Source organism: Populus nigra, chromosome 19, assembly GCF_951802175.1.
Source record: "Populus nigra chromosome 19, ddPopNigr1.1, whole genome shotgun sequence".
NCBI classification, from domain to species: domain Eukaryota; kingdom Viridiplantae; phylum Streptophyta; class Magnoliopsida; order Malpighiales; family Salicaceae; genus Populus; species Populus nigra.
In genome coordinates, this window is record NC_084870.1 from 3,941,161 (window position 1) to 3,965,171 (window position 24,011).

Below are 24,011 nucleotides of genomic sequence, written 5' to 3' on the forward strand. Positions count from 1 at the left end.
ATTTTGATTCCAAATTTCTTGAGAAATGTTTGGAAAGTTTATACGTTGAAGAAAATTAATTATGTTAACATGAGAAGGGTGAAAACTAGAAGAAATTATGGAAAAAATTGAAATAAATCAAGGAAGAACCCCTCCCTTTGAAATCGGCCATGGGTGGGTAATGGGCACATGATAGGAATTTGTTTGAAACTTGTGAATGTATGTGACTATGTGATGTGTATGAATGAAAAATTATGCTAAAATGAGTTTTTAGTTGGGTTGAAATTTGTATGTTATTTGCATTGCATGTGAAAAAAATATTAGTTGTGGTATGTTAAAGAATTTTTGATGAATAGTTATGTTAAAAATCAAATAGATTTTAATATGGCTGTGTGAAGAATTAATGAGTTAAAAGAAAATGAATGAAGAAGAAAAGAACAAGAAAAATTTTTGTTGAGTTAGAAAATTTTGTTGGGACAAAAGTGTTGGATTTGTGTATGATTTGATTAAAATAGCCTTGTAAATTGTATTAGTGTTTGAATAAATATGCTTAGGATTGATAGTTAGAATAATTTTAGATATTGATTAAATGGATTAAAAGGTTGGTGGTAAAATTATTAAAGGTTTTAAATAAATTTAAACGCTTATTGAATATATATTACTCCAAGTGTTATGGATTGATAAATATGATAAACGAATGTGTGAAGTGAGATGTTTAATGTTGAAAATTGTAAAAGAGACAGCTTTCTTGGTTGTAATTTGTGAATATGAAAAAAAATGGAAGGATTAGCTTGAAAATGATAACATGAATTATGTTGAAATTTGCTTGAATTGTTGTGTAGAATTGTGTATAAAAATTGCATAAATGATGTGTATATATGGGATATTGATTTAGAACAATACGTAGAAAGTTAAATCAACTTTGTTAGTAAATGAAAGAGAATAGACTTTGAATGCGATGTTATGTTATATTGTGGTTGGACTTGAACTAAAATATTTTGGAACGATCCTTAAACAATAAATTGAAAGGAATGCTATGAAAAATAGAAGGTAGGTTCAGCTTATAGGAAAAATAAATAAACTTATATAGTGTTAATGAACTTTGTTTTTCAACTTAAATAAAAAAAATTATATCAATGTATAAAGGTGTTATTATGGTAAGAGAATTTCCTAGAATCTTGAGATCTTGATGTTATTTCATGTGTACAAATAAGGACATTACATGATGTTAACCTAAATTATTTTAGGATAGTTAAAATGAATATGGAAAATATGTTTTCCAAACATGAATGTGTTGTATATATGAATGAAATATGATATGGTCATATTTAAAAATTGTGATAAATATGTGTTAAATGTGGAACCAAGATATAATTCTTAAGATTAAATGAATATGATGATAATGATTAAAATCTTGTTTTTATAGAAGAAATTGCAGTAGCGAGGCCCCATATAAGATGAACATCATCATCCCGAGTAGCAAATAAACACTCGACACTTAACTTATTTACTTAAAAATTAAATAATTCATTGATGTTTAGCTATATTAAAATGTTCAGTAACTCTAAAATGAAACAAAGAAAGGAAAGAAATGTAAAGATGAGAGTAGATTGGAAAGTCTGTTAAAATTATTGATTAGTCATCAATGTGTATGGATACTAATGATATAAGTGTAACTGATATTAACATTTGATTTATTAGTTGTCCATTCAGTGGTAACTAATGATATGGGAAGTACTGTATTGATATTGATTAGTCATCCATATGTATTGATACTAATGATATCAGTGTAGCTGATATCGATATTAAATTGATTAGTTGGTCATTCGATGAAAACTAATGATATTTGGAGTACCGATATTAACATTGATTAGTCGTCCATGTGAATGGATATTAATGGTTTTGGTTTAGCTGATATCAACATTGTTGTATTATCCATGTATTTCTCGGCTAAAAGTAAAATACTAAGAAAGGAATATGGAATGAATATTAAGGAATCAAATGGGGGGATTTTCTACTAGTGATAAATAATGATTGCATATGGTGATAATTATGTATGTGCAAATACCTGTATGTCATAAATGTATAAAAATGCAATTTTTTGTTGTAATTTTTAAAAGTGTATGTTGGTTTTCAAGTATTTCATATATTTTTCTAGAGCCGTAGTTTACTTTCAACTTTGATTTTTACTCTAGATTGTGTGTGTGCGTGCGCATGCACATGCATGCTCCTAAACGTTCAGCGTATCTTATGGTTATATATTAGTACTTTAAACTTAAAAAATATGTATTTTGGAATGAAAATTAATTATGATGTCACGTGTTCCTAATTGTTTAACTTTATTGTTGTATGAATATAACTCTATTCAATTATATATTATGTATTATGTTTGATTGAATAAGGAAATAATAGGGTAGGCCTAAGATTGCTATATATATATAGGGTGATCTAGAGCAGTTGGATATGATGTATATAAAGTGTTAATGTGTCAATTACAAGTAGTGAAATTTTAAGAAGGCCTCTTTTTAAGAAGAAACTCTGTCGAAATCTCATTGGAATTATTTCTAATTTAATTAAATTACATGAAATTAATCAAGTGGTTAAAGGTTATATATAATAATAAAAAAATCAAGTATTCTTCATGCAAAGTATTATTGTGAAATGTATAATATACTTTAAATTTGGGGTCGTTACAATTGCACATTAAATTACTAATTTAACTCTCGAATAAAAAAATATGATGCCTATTACTAAGAGGCATTTTGGTCCTTCCCGGGGGGTTTGAAAGATCTTGGCATTCCCTACGTGATAGTGTGGCGCGTGGAGCAAACATGTCTCTGGTTTGGTGCCAACGACCCCTTTTTTTTTTTGCGTTCTTCTCTCTTTTTCCTAAATTCAGCACCAACTTCTTCAATTTCTTTTTCCTTCACATTTGGCCCATGTCATTTTTATTATTATTTTAAAATAATCTATAAAATTACAAATGTTTTTCAAATTCAACCCCTTTTCATTTTTAAATTTTTTAAATTTGATTCTCGTTCTTTTGATTATTTTTTTTATTTTGAATAAGTTTTAAAATTATAAATTTTTAAATTCACATTATGTTCCTGGTTGAATAAGTTGCAATCCTATTCGTGCTCAAGTTCTTAACAGGAACTGTACTAGCTGCTAGAGCATCACCTCCATTGTTAAACTTAAACATGTCAATTTTATTTAAATCAGGTTTAATAATCTCACATGAATGCCCAAAAACTTGGTAAGTACTGTACATTTTCAACTTCCATTCATATTCAACATAAATCGAGATAGGCTTAGTTGATAAACTCCAAGTAAACTCAAATCATGAATAATGGACAACAAAGCATCAATCTCAACATATACCCTTGTGAAGTCAAGCCTAGTTCACCTTAAAGTTTGCTTATCACATGAAAGAGGTCTCCCAACCATGATTGTCAACTTGCTCAAACCTTTTATTACCCACAAAAGAAATAGTAAGCCATGTAGTTTTACCTACACTAGAAATCTTTTAATTCTATATGTATCAAATAAAAGTGGAGATTTCATTCCTATAGCACAATCACTTTCCCTTCAAACATTCATGGCTCTTTTTCAAGGATTGAATAGACATCATCCTTAGCTTTGAAATGAAATGTCATGAAACCATTTGCCATCATCATGACATCCTCCAAACCTAAACTCTTCCATACTCGAAAAGCTATAATTTTCATGGCATGATAAGGCATTTTGTAACTAGGGAAAATTCAACAATACTTCTCTACCATAATAAATTGCTTTTATTAACAACATCCTCTGAGACATCCATAGTTTTCCCTATTTTATGCATAGGTAATGATTCCAAGGTACACTTTTGATGAGTAGTGGTGATGTGAATATTTTTAACCCATGAGGACGAGGCTTATGGGGGTGGAGAGGGGTTGTTTAGGATTTAGTTTTATGGTGTTTAAGGGCTATTTTGTGGTGATGGTGGTGATTTTGGGATGCTTGGTCGTGAGGTGGGTTGCCTTGGTGGGGGGGGTTATTGTGGTGGGTTGGGTAAGGTTTGTGAAGGGCAATGAAGGGTGAAGGTGATGACAAGAAGGATTTTTGGCCAGTGGTGGTGGTGTTTGTAGAGGTTGTGTCATGATTTGAAGGATGTAGGCTATTATGGTTTTTTGGCTAGGGGATGGGGATGGGACATGGGCGATGGGTTGGGGTGGTTGTCCAGAGCCTAGGCGGGGTTCTGTGTTGATGCAGGTGAGTTTTGCATGGTGGTGATGGGGTTTGCAGCGATGATAAAGGAGATGGAGGCAGTCTGTTTTAAGGAGATTGGGTTTCTTGAAGATATAGGGTTTCAGCTAAAACTCTCAAAAGAAATCAAAGAAATGAATCTCCACCGACCAAAATGAAGGGCATACAGAGATGAACCTTCGCTTAGAATTTGAAGCTGATTGAACGATAGAGAGCAATGGAACAAAGCGGTGAAGGTAAAAAACCTTGATTTGTCTCCTTTTTTTCTCACCAGGCTATGCAGCTTGTGGTGGTCCAACAGGAGTTGGGATTAAGATCTTCACCTTAAGATGGTAAAGGACTTAATGCTGGACAAAATATCCAAAATTGTGACAGATTCAACAATGATCGGAGCCAGATCAGAGCAACGAAGATGGTTGTTCTCTGAGGAAACAATCCACATCACTTGTTCCCAATCTTCATGCACATGCAGTCCATGCTTCACAATTTGTCTTAAACACATAAAAGTGAAATAAGAAAGTAATAAATCATCCTTAAATCCAGAAATAATTATTGTCTAAACATGATTAAGAAATAAGATAAACTATATATAAAAGAAAAATCAGCGACCACAATAAATTAACCAAAGAAAAAAAACTTGATTATGATGATGGATCGTAAAAAAACAATTGTTTGAGAAACAAAGATAAAAAAATAAATAGAATTTAATAAAACAATATCTAAAAAAACATTCTTAATAAATCAAAGTTTAAAACATATATATATATATATATATATATATATATATATATATATATATTAAAAAAGAAAGAAAAATAGGGATAGACATGTGGGCTTGTGTGACCCAACGTGCATGGGCCTTTAAATATAAGCTCGTGCATGTTAGTCTGCCAACTCAAACCCATATGTCTGGGCAATTAATTTCTTTAAAAAAAAACCTCTAATTTTGTTTAATAATATAAAATCAAATAAAAGTTCCTCTCTCAACATCAATCTATTTTTCTTTAAATATAAAAACCCAAAAATACCACAATGATACTTCTCTCATCAAGATAAACACTTTGACATCAAATTTTGTTATTTTTGTGCAAGTAATTGGAACAATTAACTTTATTTCTCTCCTTCTAACTTCTTCTCTCTTCTCTCAAACACAAAGATTAAATTATAAAATGAAATAAAGTTTTGGATCAAATCGTATGATTTTCAAACTGAAAAGATTAAAAACTATTTTTGACAAAATCCTAAGCCTAAAAAATTAAATTGAAAAAAAAACAATTTAAAAACCAAACAAAAAAAATACTATGCAGATCCATAATGGAGCACACAACTTTTTTCTTGAGCCCTCTTTTTTTTTTTAATCCATAATTTTTTTTGGTACATCAAAATAATAATAAAAAAACTAGGAAACTCTAGAAAAAAGGTTACTCATAGATTCAGCCAAAAAGAGATGTTCCATTCCTGGAAAAGGAGCCTCCCAAATCATCAGATCAATTATGGATCTTTTAGTAGTGTAGAATTTTTCCTATAGTTGAAGAAGTTGAGAAATGTCCAACATTTATTTTTTAACCAGAAATTTCCAATATTTATTTTCTATCTTTTCCTATAATTGGAGAAGTTGAGAATTTTTCCTATATAGTTTTCAAATTTTTTCGATATGTTGATATCAAAAATTATTTTTAAAAAATAAAAAAAATTATTTTAATGTATTTTTAAACAAAAATTACTTTGAAAAACAACCGCTATTACACTCTGAAAGCCCCAAAATAATAAAGTACGACACTAACATGTTGGCAAGTGTCCCATGTTGACCAAACACACCTTAATTCCCCATGTACGTTTGGAAACACAATGCAAACCGCATTCCCTCAAAATAAATTTAAAAAAATTGTGTTTAAAATGAAAATAAAAAAACTATATTTTCAGATCATTTTGATGTGCTGATGTCAAAAATAATTTTTAAAAATAAAAATATCTTATTTTAATATATTTTTAAACAAAAAAACACTTTAAACCATCATCATTATCACAACCTCAAATACACCCTAAAAGACACATTTGTCTTCCACAGTCCCCATGTTCTATTCCATGCTTAAATCTCATTAACTATTTATAAAGAGTACAGAAGTTAGAGACTTTGAATGGTGCTGTATGACGGATTAATGTAGCATTTTCTTAGTGAAGCCATAAATCCTCTGCTCTCTTCTCCAACTCTTACAACTTTGTTTCATTACTCATCATCCTCGTTCGCCATTTTATCTGGCATTGCTGCTCCTCCCAATAATGGAAATGGCATCTCGAAATCATGAGAATGGTGGCCTCTTTACACGAGGGCACCAGAAGCTCAAGGCATGGAAATCATCAGGAAATGATGATCCAAGCTAAAGTAGGATTTGCTCTCACGTTGGCTTCACTCTCCTGCTACTTTTGAACCTCTTTACGATGGTTTTGGTGTGTCTGCAATGGGGGTTGTTCTAACTGTTGTTGTCTTCGAGTTTTCTGCAGGTACGTATGTGCTGATTACCATGACGTTCATATATTTTATGGCTAGATCATTTCTATTTTAATTTAAGGGCATTGGAAGTGATAGCTAGATGACTTTCTGAATCAACTTTTGAAGTATATTCACTTTAAAAGATATTAAACTAATGGTTTTTTAGTGATTATTTTTATGATTTTTATATCTTGAGGTTAAAAATAAAAAAAAAATCTAGAAAGAAAAATTATTTTAATATATTTTTAAGTGAAAAATACTATTAAAATGTACATGCACTACAATATCAAACAGGCACTTCATCTGAAAATAAATTAAATTAATTCTTTCAAAAATATTTTTTTTATATAGTTTTGATGTGTTTGTATCAATAATAAAAATAAAATCTAAAAACAAATGATTTCTATACTTTCAATAAAACACTACAATATCTAACACACAATTAGTGCTTCAAGAATATATAAAAGAATTCATGGATCATACCTTTTTATTATTTATTTTTAAAACTTTTAGTAATCTTTTGGAAAACAATTTAAAAAGTTTAATGGTTAACTTTTTAAATAGAATTCATGAATTAACTTTTTACCTAAAACATTAATTTTTTTATTACAGTAGAAAGCTCAAGAAAATTTAATGAATGAGAAATTTCAAAATTTTCATTCATTAAATATTTTTGAAATTTTATTTTTTTTATATTTTTCAAAAAGTTTAATGTTGGAGCAATCTGAGATTTGTTTTGAGTTCTTAAAATTTTAAAATAAATTAAACTTTTATTTCTCGAATATATTCAAAAAATTTCATTTCTTAATTTTTTTTATTTTTTTTATTTTGGTACAATGGTCAAGAAAAGTTAATGAATGAGAAATTTCAAGATTTTCATTTCTGAAATTTTATTTTTATATATTTTTCAAAATTTTAATGTTGGAGCATTTTGATTTTTTTTTTTGAGTTCTAAAATTTTTAAAATTAATTAATTTTTATTTGTAGAATATATTCAAGAATTTTAATGTTGATAATCTTTAAAATTATTTTAGTAAAAATTTTGAAACATTTTTTTATCAAATATTTTTTTAAAAAAAATAATAGCTTCATATTGATTTGTTTCAAACCCCGACAGCGGTCCTAACTTCATAAAACTAGTTGATTTGTGATTTTTTAATCGAAAATCCAAATTGTATTATTCCACCCTTGCATAAGTCATATTAATCATCATACTAAATCCTGGGAACCATTTAATTATTTAAAAATGTATTTAATTTGCCTTCTCACCATTTATTTTGCTTGCGGATTTTTTACTGTTTCATGGTAACATATCTATTTTTAACTAAGGTTTCACCAACACTTTTTCATGTAATTATTTTTTAAATTTTATTTCTCATTGTCATTATAATTCTTTGAAATTATTTTATCACTTTTAAAACACATTTATTTTAAATTTTTCTAATTCTTTCATCCATCGAAACCCATTACTGGTTTTGTTGTCATTATAAATTTGAAACTAAATTTCTCAATTTTCATTTTAATTTTATCAATACCTTTAAATGTATTTACAGATATCATACCCTCCCTTTACTTATCACATGTATTGTTTATTTATTTATTTACTTTTTATTTTTTTCTCTTTTCATCCCAAGTCTCATTACTCGATGAAGTCTTATTACCATTGATCCTATGTTTACGCGAGAAACTCTCTCCAAACCTAGACAACAATCTAGGCTTGAACCTCGAGAACCCCCAAATCTAGTTAAGTTCTGAACCCTGACACCAATCCCAGTTCCAATTTAAATCCAACACAGGTCTCATGTCGAACCCCAAACACCCTAGACCTAATTCCAAACGACTTTTGAGCATCCTAGTCCAAGTCTCATCCTAAACCCTAGTCGCCCTCGATTAGGTCTTGAGTTAACTTCTAGGTGTCCCGAACCCTACCGATCTTGACTAGAACTTTTATCGTTCTAGACTTAGTGTCAAATCAAGCCCCTAGCACCCCAGATTACATCCTAATAATGATCCCTGGACCAAGTACCCAACCCAAACTTTAAACACCCTAAACCAGGTCTTGACACGAATCTTAGGCATTTTAAGCCAAGTTTTAGCCCGAACCTCGAGTGTCTCAAATTTAATCCTAACTTAAATCTTAAAGGCCTTAAATCATGTCTTAAATTGTATCTCTTGTGCCTTAAAATAGGTGTCAATTGGTGCCTAATACATGATCCACCCCTATTTTCTAAAACTCTCGAACCTGACTTTATTTCCTAAACAATAATTTATTGTCCCGCGCTTCACTGCAGTCAAATCATTTTTTTAAAAATATAAAAAAAAAAGTTAAAAGCGCAAAAAGTTTTTTTTACACTGTCATTAAACCTTGTCAAGCAGATCAATCTTAAAACCTCTCGTCTCAATTCTTTATCTAATTTAAGTTTTTAATTCAACCACATGGGAGCTAGCCGACTTAAATCGATCAATTTTGTGGATCTAAAGGTATTGGATGATTAGTAGAAACATGGTTTAGTTTTTCAAAAAACATTAAGATGACGACTTTAAAAAAAAAAATTAAAACAACAACAGATTAAATTATTGTGAATTACTATTGTAACTCATAGTATAATAGGTATGGGTGAACTACTGTTAACCCACACCCTTTAGCTTTCTATTAATACGATGATAATGTTAAAATTTTGGTTTTTTTTTTTAGAAGTTTTGAAATGTTGTTGAAAATTTTATTTAAAAGAAAATATAAATAGATAACTGAAAATGAATATCAGATAGCTCAATTATACCATTCAAACCCAAATCCAGTTATTTTAAAACCAAATGCTAATTAGTCATGCAAGCCCTCATTTTCATAATTATCAATTTATTTTCGGTCATGAATTCATAAAGCTTAAGTTGTATCTTCTTTCTTTTCATCCTCGTATCTTACACTAAAGCATCATGGTCACCTGCCGACAAAACCACAACACCAACCTTTTCCCTGTCTCTCACGCCTGTCCCGATGAGTTTGTTGATATTTTGTATTATATTTTAATTATATTTTTGAATATTTTTAAATTTTTTTAGTTTTAAATTAAATTTTTTAATGTTTTTAAATTATTTTAATGCATTGGTATCAATAATAATTTTTAAAAATATTATTTTAATAAATTTTCAAGCAAAAAAAATACTTTGAAAAAAAAATATTAACACACTTTTAAACACTGATTATCTATTTACCAAAACCTAGTTTAAGTTGGTTTTTTTAAAATTAACTTGATTATATCTATATAATCAATTAGATAAATTTATAATTTAATTCACCTAACTAATTAAATATCTAGATGAGAATATTGTTTTAATTTTGTACTAAAGTTGAATTTTTTAGTTCTAGTTTTTGAATTTATTAATTTAATTGACCTAATTAAATATCTAAATTTGTAATTCAAAGGAATTTAAAAAAAATCAAAAGAATATTGTTTTAGTTTTTTTAAATTTATCATAAACAATGTTATTTAAGTTGTTGTTTTTTTTAAAAAAGAAACTGAAACAATTTTGATTTTTTTTAAAAAAAAAGACTGAAACAATTTTGAGTTGATCTTAGGGGACCATCGACCCCCACATTATCTCAGCAAAACCATGATCCAATCCTTGAACTCGAACTGAGTCGTACTGGTAACTATAATTGTCCGTAACTCCGTGTCTCTCACTTTGATCTGAAACTGACATGAAAACTTGAGTTACGATAACGCAAAGTGCATGTTCTTCGACACACTTTTTGACACTAACAATGGATTCTCCTCCTCCTCCTACGCCACCACCACTACAACAGCTACCGTTTCAAGTTCTGCCCAGAAGAAGTGAGCTCTCTTCACAGAACATACAGTTTCTTGATCAAAATTTAGTAACCCATCAAGATCTACTCGTCAGGGCTCCTCTCCTCTTATCTGATTTAACAAAAGAACGCTCCAATTTCGATGCCCATCTTTTGAACTTACGGAGAAAACTCACCGAACTGGCTGTTTCGTGGATTTCTCGCTCGTTTAGTGCTAAATCATCACTTTCCAAAGTCAATTTCATGCTGGAAAATCTGAGTCTCCAAACCTCTCAATGTTAGTATTTCTCTCTGTTAATGGTATTTGAGTTAAAGTTGTTTAATAGTTTCTTGATTGTTTTTTTGTTGTCGATTTTGTAGATGGGATTGGTTCATGGAAAGTAGGGAAGGTTCTGGTTGAGGAGATCCCAAAACTTGCTAAACAGGTTCAAAGAATTGAAAATATACTGAAATATATTGGTGGGTTTTGAGTTTTTATTTTATTTTTTATGCTTCTTTATGTTTTGTGTATTTGCTTTTTGATTAATATTCTTTGATGGGTTCTTTACCACTTTATAAATTTGCTAATTGTGGTTGTTTCCCTTTTCTGATGGTTAAAAAGTTTATTAATGGAGTAGCCTTTAAGTCAAGGCTTGGCTTAATTGAATCAAAATCTGCAGGGCACCATGTTTTTTGTTCATTTATGTTCAAGCGATGTTTCTTGAATATTTCCATATATTTGCTACATCAAATCTCCTTCTGGGTTAAATTTGGGTGGTTTAGAGTATAAATATCTGGTGAGCACCGGTCGAGATTTGTTGCTTTAGATTCTGATATAGCATGACATTTAATGCAGCATGGGACCAATTAGTGCAAACAGGTTTGCCTTGATCTAAAATTTCATCCATATTCTGCTACTACTTCCTGAATTGTTCCTGAAGTTCCGCAATGACTGTCACCGTCTTTGAAGTAATAACCAAGCTATTTTGGAACCACTTGATATTGCATGCAGGTTCTTTGACAAAATTGTAATTAATTCTAGTTTTTTTAAAACAAGAAGGGTTATATTTTGGCCTTTGTTATTCTACTGTGCTTTTTACTGTCAAATAGATTCTTTGTTTGTTATTAAGCTTCTCGGGTTTCTCAAATTATGGAATGTATATCTATATATTTATGCTTCTTTGTTTTTCCTCATTCATCAATGACAGTAATATGTGGAGGCTGTATATATGGATTTGCTGATTGACTTCATGGCTAGGCCTGTCAATTTTAATTTTAGATCTTTTTGCAATATAGTTTTGCTAAGCTTTCTTGTAAATTGTCTCAGATACTGCCTTGCAGTTGGAAGCTCTGGTTGGAGATCTTGAAGATGGGGTTTTCTGTGTCGGTGGTCTCCATGCTCGGAATTTGTTTTCAGAAAAGCGCCAAATTTCTTTGAAGTCAATGGTAATGGCTCTAATCTCTGTTTTCTTATCATTCCAGAATGTTTGTTGGATTTGTATATTAATAGGCGAGTCAAACATGGATCTTTAATGCATTGGTATGCAGGACTTTGGACCAAAGCTAGAAAGGATACTTGAAGCCATAAAAACGATGAACAACATTGAGGAAGTATTGGTTAACATTAAGAAATTTCAAGCTCGGTGGCATCGTCTTTTGGAATCTGTTGATGCTAGAGTTGATAAAATTTTAGTTGTTGTTCGGCCACAAGTTCTTGCTGATCACCGGGCTCTTCTTTCTTCCCTAGGCTGGCCGCCCAAACTTCTAACACCAAAAATAGACAGTGGGGATATTGCTGGCCTTTCGTATCCACTGGTTTTAATGCAAGGAGACAAAATTAAATGTTATTCTCAAACATTTTTAGCTCTTTGTTCTTTGCAGCATCTGCAGAGACGAAGGGAAGATCGACAGCATAACATTATCGAACAAAGGGAGTGTGGCATAGGGCTTTGGGCCATTGATGAACTAGTTTCTCCCATTGCATCACGAATGGAATACCACTTCTCTAAATGGGCTGAGCAGCCTGAACTTATTTTTGCTCTTGTCTATAAGATTACAAAAGACTTTATTGAAGGAGTAGATGATGTTTTGCAGCCTTTGATTGACAAAGCAAGGTTGAGGAGCTGCAGTGCTAAAGAAGCGTGGGTTTCTGCAATGGTCCAGATGCTTTCCGGGTTTCTAGCAAAAAGCGTTTTTTCTGTTCATGCTGAAAGATACAAGGATAAACAAGTTAGATCAGAAGTAAGTACATCATGGCTTCATTTGATAGACCATATTGTTTCTTTTGACAAACGGATGCAGTCACTTTTAAGCTCAGAAACTCCTTTCTTCTTAGAGGAGCCTAAAAGGTTTGAAGGGCTCTCCAGAGGCCTGTCAGTGTTAACAATATTTTGTGATAGGCCAGAGTGGCTCAAGATTTGGTCTACAATAGAGCTGAAGGATGCATGGAAGAAAATAAAACCTGTACTGAAAGATGAAAGAGCTTGGATAATTGATAAGGAATGTGATGTTGTAGTTGGTACAGAATCTAAATATTTTGTACTATCTTCTAGAGGAGACCATAAAGCTCCAATAGTAGCAGAATCAGCCCTGAAAATAGCCTGGGAGATGATTGAACGATGCCAAACTTTGCCTTCTCTTCAACACCGTATTCGCTTTATCAGATCAACTTCGGCGAGATTCTTTTGGTATTTTCTTAATGGATTGGTCTTGCGGTGCAAGAATACTGACTTTTCTCTTGAAAATGTGGATGCCTCCTTAATCAAGGTATGTGGATCAATCAATGCTGCTAGATATATTGAATCTAAACTGCAAGAGTGGAGTGATGATGTTAACTTTTTAGAGATGAGAATTGCTGAAAAGGATTTTGACATTGATGGAAATAATGAAGTTTTGGGTGATAGTTGCTTCTTTGGGGAAGAAATCAAAAGTTTGGAAGAGCTTATGACTAACTGGCTCATGGAGATAATCACTGCTCTTCTTCATCATTTTGAAACCCTTTCCTGGGAATATCTGCAAAATGGGAGATTTTTTGTGCAAGAGAGAGATGTGAATTTAAATAGAGTTCCAGCAGTCACCGATTTAGCAGTATCATTTGGCATTGTACAAGCATTGGATGCTCTGAAAAGTCAGCTTCATCTTGGTAAGACGAGTCTCAACCCGAAAGACTTCTTGGATTTATGGAGAAGTGTTGCTGATGCGCTTGATCAATTTGTTTCTCGCAGCATTTTCACAAGTGGTATTCGATTTTCTAATGAAGGGATCAATCAGTTTGATTCTGACATGCAAGCACTGTTCCATGTTTTTCAACCATTTTGTTCTCGCCCTGAAGCATTTTTCCCTAGTATTAGAGAAATTCTTAAGCTGTTAAAAATGAGCAAGGAAGAAGCAAAACTTTTGCTAGTAGCTTTATCCAAAAATAAAAATGGGACGAAATGCTTGCATTCTCTAGGAATTTCACACTTATCTTTTGATCAAGTTGACAAAGTTTTGAGTAATAGAAGGTGTAGATCTTGGTCTTGATTTTTTCCTTAAGATCAACGCAATGTGATTCATAAAGATTAGTAATATAGTTGTACATTCTCTGAATCCTTTTGCTAATGATTTGTGTGGAAACAATAAATTTGGATGAACTGGCTGCATGTAATCAGGGGATATACAAGCTCTTGATCCTTGTAATATTTTTGTTCACAATCTTCAGTGGTCGAACCAGAGAGTTACTCTTGTTGAGAATTGGGCAATAACTCTTTGACCCTGCCTTTTCTGGTACTATTTGGTAAATTTGAGCATTGTTCTATTGAGCCATTAAGATGGGTTGCCACTGCAGGTTTTCTGTCATGGTGAACCTGGAAAGAAGAAAAGGAGCCTTCTGTTCCGTAAAAAGAGCCTTCTGTTCCGTAATCAAGTCTCTATTTTTATTTTGATTTCATGAGATAACAAGTATTTCAATGGATTCCAGGATTTATATTGAAACTATTCTATAAAGTGCCTTCACATTTATTTTTTCCACATGGATTTGTGGATACGTGGATTATGTTATCAACTCTTGTTGGAGAGTATTTTTTTTATAAAAAAAAAATGGTTTTCATGTATATTTTTTTTAAAGTAAATTATTTTTTCTATATTTATAGTATTATAAAAAATAAATTAGAAAATATTTTTAAGTGTTTTGTTATATTATGAAAAATAACTTGTTAATGTTTTAATTTTTTTTCAAGTTTATTAAAAAAAAATTAGGAACTAAATTTGACGGATAAAAAAGTTAAAGAAAGATAAAAATAAAAATCAAATCAAATTTTATAAATTATAAAATAAATAACAATAAAAAAAATAAAGATCAAATCTATTGAATAAAAAAATTAAAAATGAATGAAATTAAAAAACAAAATCTAATTTTATAAATTATTTCAAATTAAAAAAATAATAATCAAAAGAATAGTAATCAAATTTTATAGATAAAAAATTTCAATTAAAAACATAATAAAAAATAAAAACTAAAGTTAATATAAAAATCAAATTTTAAAAAATAAAATAAAATAAATAAATAAATAATTCAAATATATATATATATATAATATTTAAAAGATTAAAAATCAAATTTGATATAATTAACGATTAATAAGATATTTTTTTATTTTTTTATAACTTCTAAAAAATATTTTTCAAAAACATTGGAAATTAAGCTAAAATTTTTTTTAATTAGAAAGTATTTTCTATTACCTAACTTTAAGGTAAATAAACACTAGAAAATTAAAAAAATAATTTTCAAGTGAAACAAACAGGCCTTAATTACAATAATCCAAGAAAACATAAAATTTATACAACCCAAACGGCCTGAAATGTAGGAAATGACCCTCACTTTATAATTTTCTTCCACAACGCATCCTCCTGCAAATGAAATTAAATAATCAAGTACATTTTACAAATAGCTAAGCCGGTTGTCTTTGTCCATGACACTAGTCTTCACAGAGATGAGAGACATGCACACGCTTCCACTATTGCATCATGCATCTTCTAGCCATTTACAGATCCTCATACTTTCAGGTGCAACTTCATACATCTAACCAGCCCTGAGTAGAGCGATGCCAAAAATAGGATACAAGGAAAGGATAGTTTATAGATTTGCTTATGTTTTGGTTATCCTGTAAGAGCTGTTCATAGGCTTGATCCCATGATTATCCAGCTTAACTGGACGTGCTGTTCTTGGGATGTCCTTTGATGTGTTGAGTTTTTCTAAAGTTGCTAGAACATCAATCATGGGTGGCCTGTTCTTGGGATCTGTGTGCAGGCACTGTAACGCGAGTGCAGCCGCGGCTTGGGCTGCTTTCTTAGGGTACTGTCCACCCAGTCTAGTGTCCATGATTCTCAAAACTCGCCTGCTGTCGATCAAGAAAGGCTTCGCCCAATCCACCAGGGTTTCGTCTGGACCGCCTCTCTCTTCATCCATTGCCCTTCGTCCTGATAGCAACTCTAACAAGACAACACCATAGCTGTACACGTCACTCTTCGGGGTCAAATGACCTGCTTGGTTTGGAACAATTAATGAGAAAGAGCAGGTGGTTAAAAAACTTAAAACATTTGCTTCCACTTTTCAATTTTCCTTTTGAAGGGAGATCGAAAAGGACAGAGTAGTTACAGTAACATATAAAAATTTGGCTAAATAGCACTTGCTTATACTTAGTGCCCGTTTGGGAACCCAAGCGCGGCTGCGGTTGCACCCGCGTTCTGCGAAGCCTAAATCTAAAGAACATATCTACTTTTAAAACAAATGGAAAACATAAACAGATGTTAAACCCTCAATTCATGGTTTACATTTTGTATTCAAAATTGGAATACTATCCTACGGATAGAAAAACTGAACAAACTCTCTCTGTTCTTTTTGGAGAGTCAACTGCACAAACTAGAGCTTATTAAATTTTACCTACCAATCATTATCTTTCTCCAAATATTATTAACAGCATCAACAACAACAATGACAACAATAATGATCATATCCAGTGCTTGTGAGCTGATGGTAAACCCTTCTTTTATCATTTATTATATCCACTAGTTGTGCAAGAGATAGGGGAACAGATGCATGGAGCAAATGTGGAGAATTCCCCACTATTTTGAGAATCTACAACATAGTAGTAGTCCAGCATTTTTGAGTTCATCCTAATGAATTTAATTGTTAAACTCTCCTAAAGATGATCCATTTACCATGAAAAACTAAATCATATGCAACAGAAAGTCGACTGACCTGTGGCTACATACTCTGGAGCAGCATAGCCCCGAGTTCCCAAAACCTTGGTTGAAACGTGTGTGTTATCTCCAGTAGGGCCATCCCTTGCTAAGCCAAAATCTGAAAGCTTAGCATTATAATCCTGAACAAAAAAAATCAAAAATCCATCAGCCTTCTGGGTGTAGAGTTACTCTTTACCGGTACCCAAGTACAAATTCATGAGGTTTCAGCATACCGAATCAAGTAGAACATTGGATGCCTTCAAGTCGCGATAGATTACATTGGCATCCAACCCATGCAAGAAGGACAACCCCCTTGCTACATCAATTGCAATATTCATTCTCATAGTCCAAGTGATAGGCTGAACACCTTCTGCAGGGCGAGAGATTGTTTTATTTATTATTAGTTTTGCAGAAAAGTATCAATAATAGTCATTCATAGAAATTTTTCATCGTGGGAAAAGTAAAATTATTATCTAAAATGAATCTAAAACAAGCCCGTGATCACTTGTTTCATAGAAGAAAGGGTCCAATTCCACTCACCAGAAGAGCAACAAGCCACATTAAACAAACAAGTTGACAGCATGAGTTTCAGCTTAGTTATTTTTTTTCTTTTTCTTCAATTTTATTTCAATGTCATTGCTTCCCCCTAAGATCATGTATCATTCAGAAATCACCTTCAGGCATATGGAAACACAAGTGCTTCCAAAATATGAACTACGATTTTAAGAGCATTCAGTATCTTTAGGAATCACCGTGCAATAGTTTCCTATATGACCCTTGAAACGTCAAAAAAAAGGAAGCTTACTTCTCTAAATGAGGTAACTCCTTGAAATTTCCTCCTGCAATGTTCACCTATGTTTTTCCCTATTACTAAGAAATAGATTAAATTCTTCAAGAATTTTTCCGCTCTCCCTTCAATCCAATCCTCATCATCTTCATCCAATTGTTTCATATATTACACCTCGCAATCCCAACACAAAAGAGCCTAAAATGTGAGTAAAATTAGTCGTCAAGCATATAAGATAAGGACAGTATCTCTCCCTCTCCCTCTCCCTGTTATAAGCAATGGTATTCACATAAACATCTAAGTACGTTTAGACACACTTTATGATAAAACACATATACTATTCATGATGGACTGTAATACAGAGATAAACAAAATTATACCTAAACATGTAAGGAAATTGGGAAGAAATAAATCAATAAAATTAAATTTACTTACTTCTAAATAAATGTTGCTCCAAACTTCCCTTCGGCATAAATTCATAGACTAGAAGTCTATTATCAGACTCGGAACAATACCCAATGAGTTTCACTAGATTTTCATGATGAAGCTGACCGAGATAGGTTACTTCTGTCTGCCAAATTTAAAGCACCGAGCACAAAGATGAGTTCAAATATAGGTTTGCAAGGTCAAATGGAAAAATAACAGCTATAAGAGGGTCCAATATACATACAAGCCACTCTTTGTGACCCTGACAGCTTTCTGGCTTGAGCTTCTTGACTGCAACAATAACTCCACTTCCAGGTTTGGTAGGAGCAAATGTGTTCAAGTCAATCCATCCTTTGAAAACACACCCAAAACCTCCCTCTCCGAGCAAAGTTTCTGAACGGAAGTTCTTGGTGGCATTCTTCAAATCAGTAAAGCTAAAGGACTTGAGATTGCTATGTGCAGATACATCAACTTTGGATGCAATCAAAGATTTGTTCAAGCTTCTAAATGATGATTCCCCGCTAGGAGAGGTTGAAACTTGCTTTGCATCACCATTAGGCTTTGTAGCTCCTGAAAGGACAGATAGCAAAATAAAAGAGCAACTATCAGTGCCTTTGAGATACTATGCAGGTAACCAGAAAACTTGTGTTTTTGAACAGCCACAAAGAAGTAAACATTACTAAAGAAGTAAACATGAATCAGCTTCCTTGCGTTTGAAGTAATGATACAATCTCTCCACAGAACAATGGCCTTATTTCCCATCAACATAAGTCGGTCAGAACAGATTTATGAACACTAAGCATCCATTTAACCCAGTTACACAACCCTTCCAAAGTAGTTTAAAACTGAGTCTCAAAAACATATAAATGCACTGCTATTACTTTCTTTGCATTTAATTATGCAGTTGAACTCCTCTTTTGGATTCGACAGAAGGTATCCAGCGCAGGTTCTCATATCATCGTACCCACATTAACCCCACATCATGGCCTCCTCATCCTTAACGAACCTCACTTTGCCTTGGCAATGGGTGGCCAGCTGAAGTGGGAATCCAAACCGGTGACCTTAAGCTTACTAGTTTGCTCCTCTGCCATTTCACCCCCTTTGGGTTTCTAACGTCCATTAAATCAACCAAACTTAAATCACTATCCCATCAATATCCTTCGCATTAGGAATCAACATTGCTTCAAATTTCCACATTTTTGTAGCATTTCTTAGCCCACTTATTGCAACACACACTATATTATCAGTGGAAAACGTGTTTTGGAAACAGTTCCTTCAATTAAACCCTCTTATGATGCCTAAACACTCTAATCGATACATTAAAAACTTAAAATCTTTAGTTTCAAATTAGTCTAAACTTTGAACGTTCATCTAGATGGCAAGATTACAAGCACAGCCCCAATACGTCTACAACTATCAAGAATCCAAAATCCATTGAAAACTAAAGACTAACAAACTCTCACATCTTCTATTCACAAACAGAACAAGAGGGAGAATTAGCTCAACTTATAACTAAAAAGATAAGTTCCTCAACATGTGCAGCTCCACTTTGACATAAATTCCTAAACTTTCATATAAAAAAGTGATCTTTATGGACATACAACACAAATTAAGAACCCAGAATTGATTAGCAAGAATAGTGAGAAAGATCATGACTAACCAGATGGAGGAAAATTACTGGAAGAAGCATGAGCACACTTAACAGGCTTCCTCACACAGTTTCCCATAACTGGATAATCTTTACTTCAATCTGCCATGGAAGAAGAAGAACAAAAACTGGCAAATAAGACTTTGTGAAACTGGACTTAGAATTTGAGGGTCTAAATAACAGTGATGAGGAAGAAAATGTAGAATAGGGAAACCGTCCATTGGCAATATAATATATATTAAGTATACGTGCTTGATGGACGATAAGAAGAAGATGAAGCAAGCAAGTTAGCCAGAAAGTAATCTGGTCAATGGAGGAAACCACCTTCTTTGAATGGAAAAATCAATGCAACAACAGAGACGGCCCCACGTACTTTGCTCGTCCTTGGTAAGTGCTTGGCTGCTGCATTAATTAATGAGTAAATTATTATTTAGTTCTTTTTTTTACAAAATAAATAAAATAATCTCTCTAGTTCCAAAAATTAATTCATTAGTCTTTCGTTCATTTTATGTTCCTTTACAATCTTTCTTTTTTGTTCTGAAAAATAGAAAAAGGTAAGAAGAAGCAAACAATCTTCCTTTTTTGAGGAACGAAAGTGAGAAGAAAATTTTTTAAAAAAAAACACTAAAGACATCAGTGGTTTCACGGCGCCATGTGAGAGATTTCAAAGTGATATATCTTTTTTTTTCCAATTTTCTTCTCACTTTCGTTCCTCAATTTTTTTTTATTTTAGTTTGGTTCTTTAATGCTGCATTTCTTTGGAATTCGTCATGGCGATTTGTCATTATGCTTGTGTATGGCCTATTAATGCAAGGGAGATATTTCGTTCCTAGGTTGATAATCGGTTTGGTAAAATAATATTTAATTTTATTAATTTAAAAAAATTAAAGTTTTTGGAATTAAATTTAAACTTGGAATAAATGCCAGGTCCTTTTTGTTTGTTAGTATTAAATTTTAACGGTTAATGAAAATCTATTTTTCAACCACTTAATTTATTTTTTTAATCTAATTCTTTTATATCAATTTTATTTTAGATTTAATTTGATAGTTTATTTTGGTTATTTAGACATGAGGTTCTCGCAATATTTCATGGTTGGTTGATACTGGTTTGTAAAAAAAAAAAACATATGTTTATGTAAACTAATTAGGAGTTAAAGGACCAGAATTAAAATGAAAAAAATATGGTGGGTTAGGTAAATAGATAAGGTAACTTGGGCGGCGCGTGTGGAAGCTATCGATTGTGCTCTAGCAACGCATAAGGTGAATTTTGGTGGCGTAACATTGTCGTCCACCTTTGTGTTGAATTCTTCACACCGAGAGGTTACCGGTGAGGCGACGCTTGTCTAGTTTGAAGCTCGTGGCTACCCTTTTTCTTCTTCTTTTTTCTTTCTCTTTTCTTCATGGGATTCGCACTGCTTTGCAAAAATAAAAGTTATCTTTTCTTTTCAATTTTGTTTCAAATTTGTTCATCATTTTTTTTATTGTTATTTTTTGTTTTTAATTTTTTTTAATTGATTTTGTTTTTCAATCTCGTCCCTCACGATTTAGTTTCGTTTAGTTTTTAGATCAATTTTGGTCTTTTTTCTTTTGATTGCTACCTGTTTTAAATCCTCTTCTTAATTGATTTTTTTTTAATTTCATTCCTCAACTTTTGGTTTTTTTTGTCAAATATAGTCCTCATTCTTTTGATTAATATTTGTTTTGTTTTAGATTTTTTTATTGATTTTTTCTCAATTTCATCCCTCGATATTTGGTTGATTAAGATTTTGCATTTGTGATTTTTTTTAAGTTTGCCTTCTACGAGATAATATCAACTTCATGACATCATGGTCTAGAAGATTAGTCCGATTTGATTTTAGCCTTTTTTATATTCTTTTTTAAAATTGATTTTTTTTTCAATTTTGTCCTTCAATATTGGTTTGATTGGAAATTGAGCTTCATAATCTTTTTCACTTTACTTTCTACATCTCATATCTCAAGTCACGGGTTTCGCATGTTAACCTAAGTTGACTTGAGATTTTTTTGTTACTTTTTTTTTAAAATTGAATTGTTTTTTTATGGTTCAATCCTTTAACATTGAGTTGGTTTGAGAATTGAGTTTTGTAGTTTTATTTAATTTAGCTTTTTATCGGTTATCTCAATCTCACGACTAGGTTGTAAATTTGGCAGGCTGACTCAAGTGAACTCAAGTTAGTTTTTTCAAAATTGATTTTTTTTAATTTCTTCATTCAATATTTAATTTGCTTAAAATTGAGTTTGGATTTTTCTTTCTTTTTATAGGGTTATCATGTTCTCATTTATTTTTTATTTAATGAGATTGAAAAGATCTTTTTAAGAATATTGAGAGGATATCTTTCTATAGTATTAGCAAGCGGTTATTTTTTTCAATAATCATTGTCATTGTTTTTGTTTAACCTAGTTTATTTGCTATCATTGTATTATTTTAATTACATTATTAAATTAAATGTGCTTATTGAATCTAATTGAGTCAATAATCAAGTCTCATTTTTTAAAAAAAAATTGCTTGCATCACTTGATCATCTTTTTTTTTAAGTTATTAAAATTTTGGCCTGGCCTGTAGTGTATTACGGTGACCAATCTTGTTAATTTTTAAATACCAAAGAGACTATTTTAATTCGTTATATAAAAATAAAATAATTAATTAATAATTTACTCATTAATTTAGTATACCATTTTATCAAATAAAAAGGGTATTCCTAGATAGATTATTTACTATTTTCTTTTAGTTTAGATTATGATTTTATAAAAATTAATGTTATGTTTTTTAAAAAAACAAAAATGAAAGATCAAGGATAAAAAATGTTATTCAAACTTGTTTTTTGTTTAAATTGCAAGGAAATGTTCAATTTGGTCCTTCAAGTTTCTTTTTTTTTTTCGCTTGATCTCTCTTCCTTGGGCTTTTTATATCTTGGTTCATAATTTTATTTTTTCCATTTCAATCCCTAGACAAACATGTCATCCACGTGATTTTTGGGATTAAAAATTTTGGGCCCTAGTTTTCTCACCACTGGAAGCTAGCTGCGATGGTAAAAAAATATTGTAAATAAACAACACGTCATCCACGTGATTTTTGGAAATATATATTTATATATAAAAAAAAGTTCTGGTGGTGCTGCACCTTCAAAGATCCAATCTTCTGGTAGGGATATGTTTTTCTATTAAATTACTTTTGGGACAACAGTGTTTGAGCGGGATAAATCTATTTGTAGTAGGAGCGTTTCGCCTTTTTGATATTGGAATTTGTGTTTGCCGGCAAAGGCTGAGAACATGGCTTTGTAATGGATTTTGAATATGAGAGCAACAAGGATAAATCCTTCGAGCATGCCATAATTATGGGTCTTTATTTGTAGTAGCATACTTTGCAAGATATTTTTGTCTTTGAGGGATATGGTTATGTTTGGATAACAATCAAATGATACCGGACCACTGCAGAGGCTAGACTCAATAGAACCGAGGAAGGAGTCTTGAAAGTTTTGAAATCTAACATCACAGACACACCACAAATAATCAATCATTCTACCTCCACAAATCAAGTCAACACTTTACAGAATGGTCCCGGAGAGTCTTCTGATGAAGGTACTTCTCCAAACCAATCTCTTACCCTAAACAGACTTACCTGGCAAACTCCCAAAACAACCATTGCCCTAGACATTTCCATAACTACCGAACCAACTATCCTTCCTCAACACAAATATAATGCCTCTTCCCTCTATGAATGAAATATAGATGGAATGTCCGAATATAATATCCTCAACACCCTCCAACAAATGACTATGGCAGCCAATGCCTACAAAACCCAGACAGGAACCCTAGATAAAGCTATTACTGGTTTCTTTGGCCAGTTAAAAGGATGGTGGGATTACCATCTCATTGAAACCAATCACCTACATATCATAAATTCCTTCCAAACATATGAGGACCAAACACCCATTATATATATATATATATATATATATATATATATATATAGCAAGGTGCACCGCTTGATTTAAATACTCAAGCCCAATCATGGCTTTTTTTTTAATGGATATATTTTTTTATATTTTATAATAGGACTAACTTTAAATGAATATATTCAAATAATATTCAAATAATTATCCAATTATACCATATTTTTTTCAAATAATATTATAGTTTTTATTATAATATTAAATTAAGATTATTTTTTAATAATCATATATGAACCTAATACGTTTTTTTTTAAATACCTCATGAACATTTAGTGAAAATAAAATATCAATTTAATTATTTTATTGCATTTTTTTATATTTTTTTCTCACATTTTATATTTATTTGATATTTTGCGTCTAAATTATTGATTTATGATTTTTTTATTCTAAATTTCTTTTAATATTATGATAAATTTTAATTTTAAAAAACAATACCTCTTCAAAAAGACATG

General features: G+C 31.4%; 2 protein-coding genes across 3 annotated transcripts; one reads left to right on the forward strand and one right to left on the reverse strand.

Moving 5' to 3' along the window:
• The first annotated feature begins 10,309 nt into the window (after nucleotides 1-10,309).
• LOC133680287 (RINT1-like protein MAG2L) lies at nucleotides 10,310-14,248 on the forward strand. 2 transcript variants are annotated; one of them, XM_062103141.1, is made up of 5 exons: nucleotides 10,310-10,803; nucleotides 10,887-10,985; nucleotides 11,833-11,951; nucleotides 12,054-13,647; nucleotides 13,730-14,093. In XM_062103141.1, exons 1-5 carry the CDS (start codon nucleotides 10,482-10,484, stop codon nucleotides 13,873-13,875), a joined length of 2,280 nt encoding a protein of 759 aa, XP_061959125.1. In that variant the 5' UTR covers nucleotides 10,310-10,481; the 3' UTR covers nucleotides 13,876-14,093. The 2 variants fall into 2 exon arrangements, with proteins under 2 accessions (XP_061959125.1, XP_061959124.1); XM_062103140.1 differs by having other exon boundaries at nucleotides 12,054-14,248.
• Nucleotides 14,249-15,344: 1,096 nt separating this feature from the next.
• LOC133680288 (probable serine/threonine-protein kinase PBL2) lies at nucleotides 15,345-19,934 on the reverse strand. Its single transcript, XM_062103142.1, has 6 exons — nucleotides 19,601-19,934; nucleotides 18,185-18,510; nucleotides 17,950-18,085; nucleotides 16,961-17,097; nucleotides 16,744-16,867; nucleotides 15,345-16,025 (listed from the first exon to the last, which is right to left on the reverse strand). Exons 1-6 carry the CDS (start codon nucleotides 19,665-19,667, stop codon nucleotides 15,631-15,633), a joined length of 1,185 nt encoding a protein of 394 aa, XP_061959126.1. The 5' UTR covers nucleotides 19,668-19,934; the 3' UTR covers nucleotides 15,345-15,630.
• Nucleotides 19,935-24,011: the final 4,077 nt, after the last annotated feature.

Bases quoted from the DNA above. Each gene is read 5' to 3' on its own strand.
- LOC133680287 (XM_062103140.1), top strand. From the start codon at position 10,482: ATGGATTCTCCTCCTCCTCCTACGCCACCACCACTACAACAGCTACCG. The intron at 10,986-11,832 runs GTGGGTTTTGAG...AAATTGTCTCAG, and splicing joins AAATATACTGAAATATATTG to ATACTGCCTTGCAGTTGGAA. The intron at 11,952-12,053 runs GTAATGGCTCTA...ATTGGTATGCAG, and splicing joins AAATTTCTTTGAAGTCAATG to GACTTTGGACCAAAGCTAGA.
- LOC133680288 (XM_062103142.1), bottom strand. From the start codon at position 19,667: ATGGGAAACTGTGTGAGGAAGCCTGTTAAGTGTGCTCATGCTTCTTCC. The intron at 17,098-17,949 runs GTAAGTAAATTT...CTCGCCCTGCAG, and splicing joins GGAGCAACATTTATTTAGAA to AAGGTGTTCAGCCTATCACT. The intron at 16,026-16,743 runs GTCAGTCGACTT...CAAACCAAGCAG, and splicing joins TCCAGAGTATGTAGCCACAG to GTCATTTGACCCCGAAGAGT.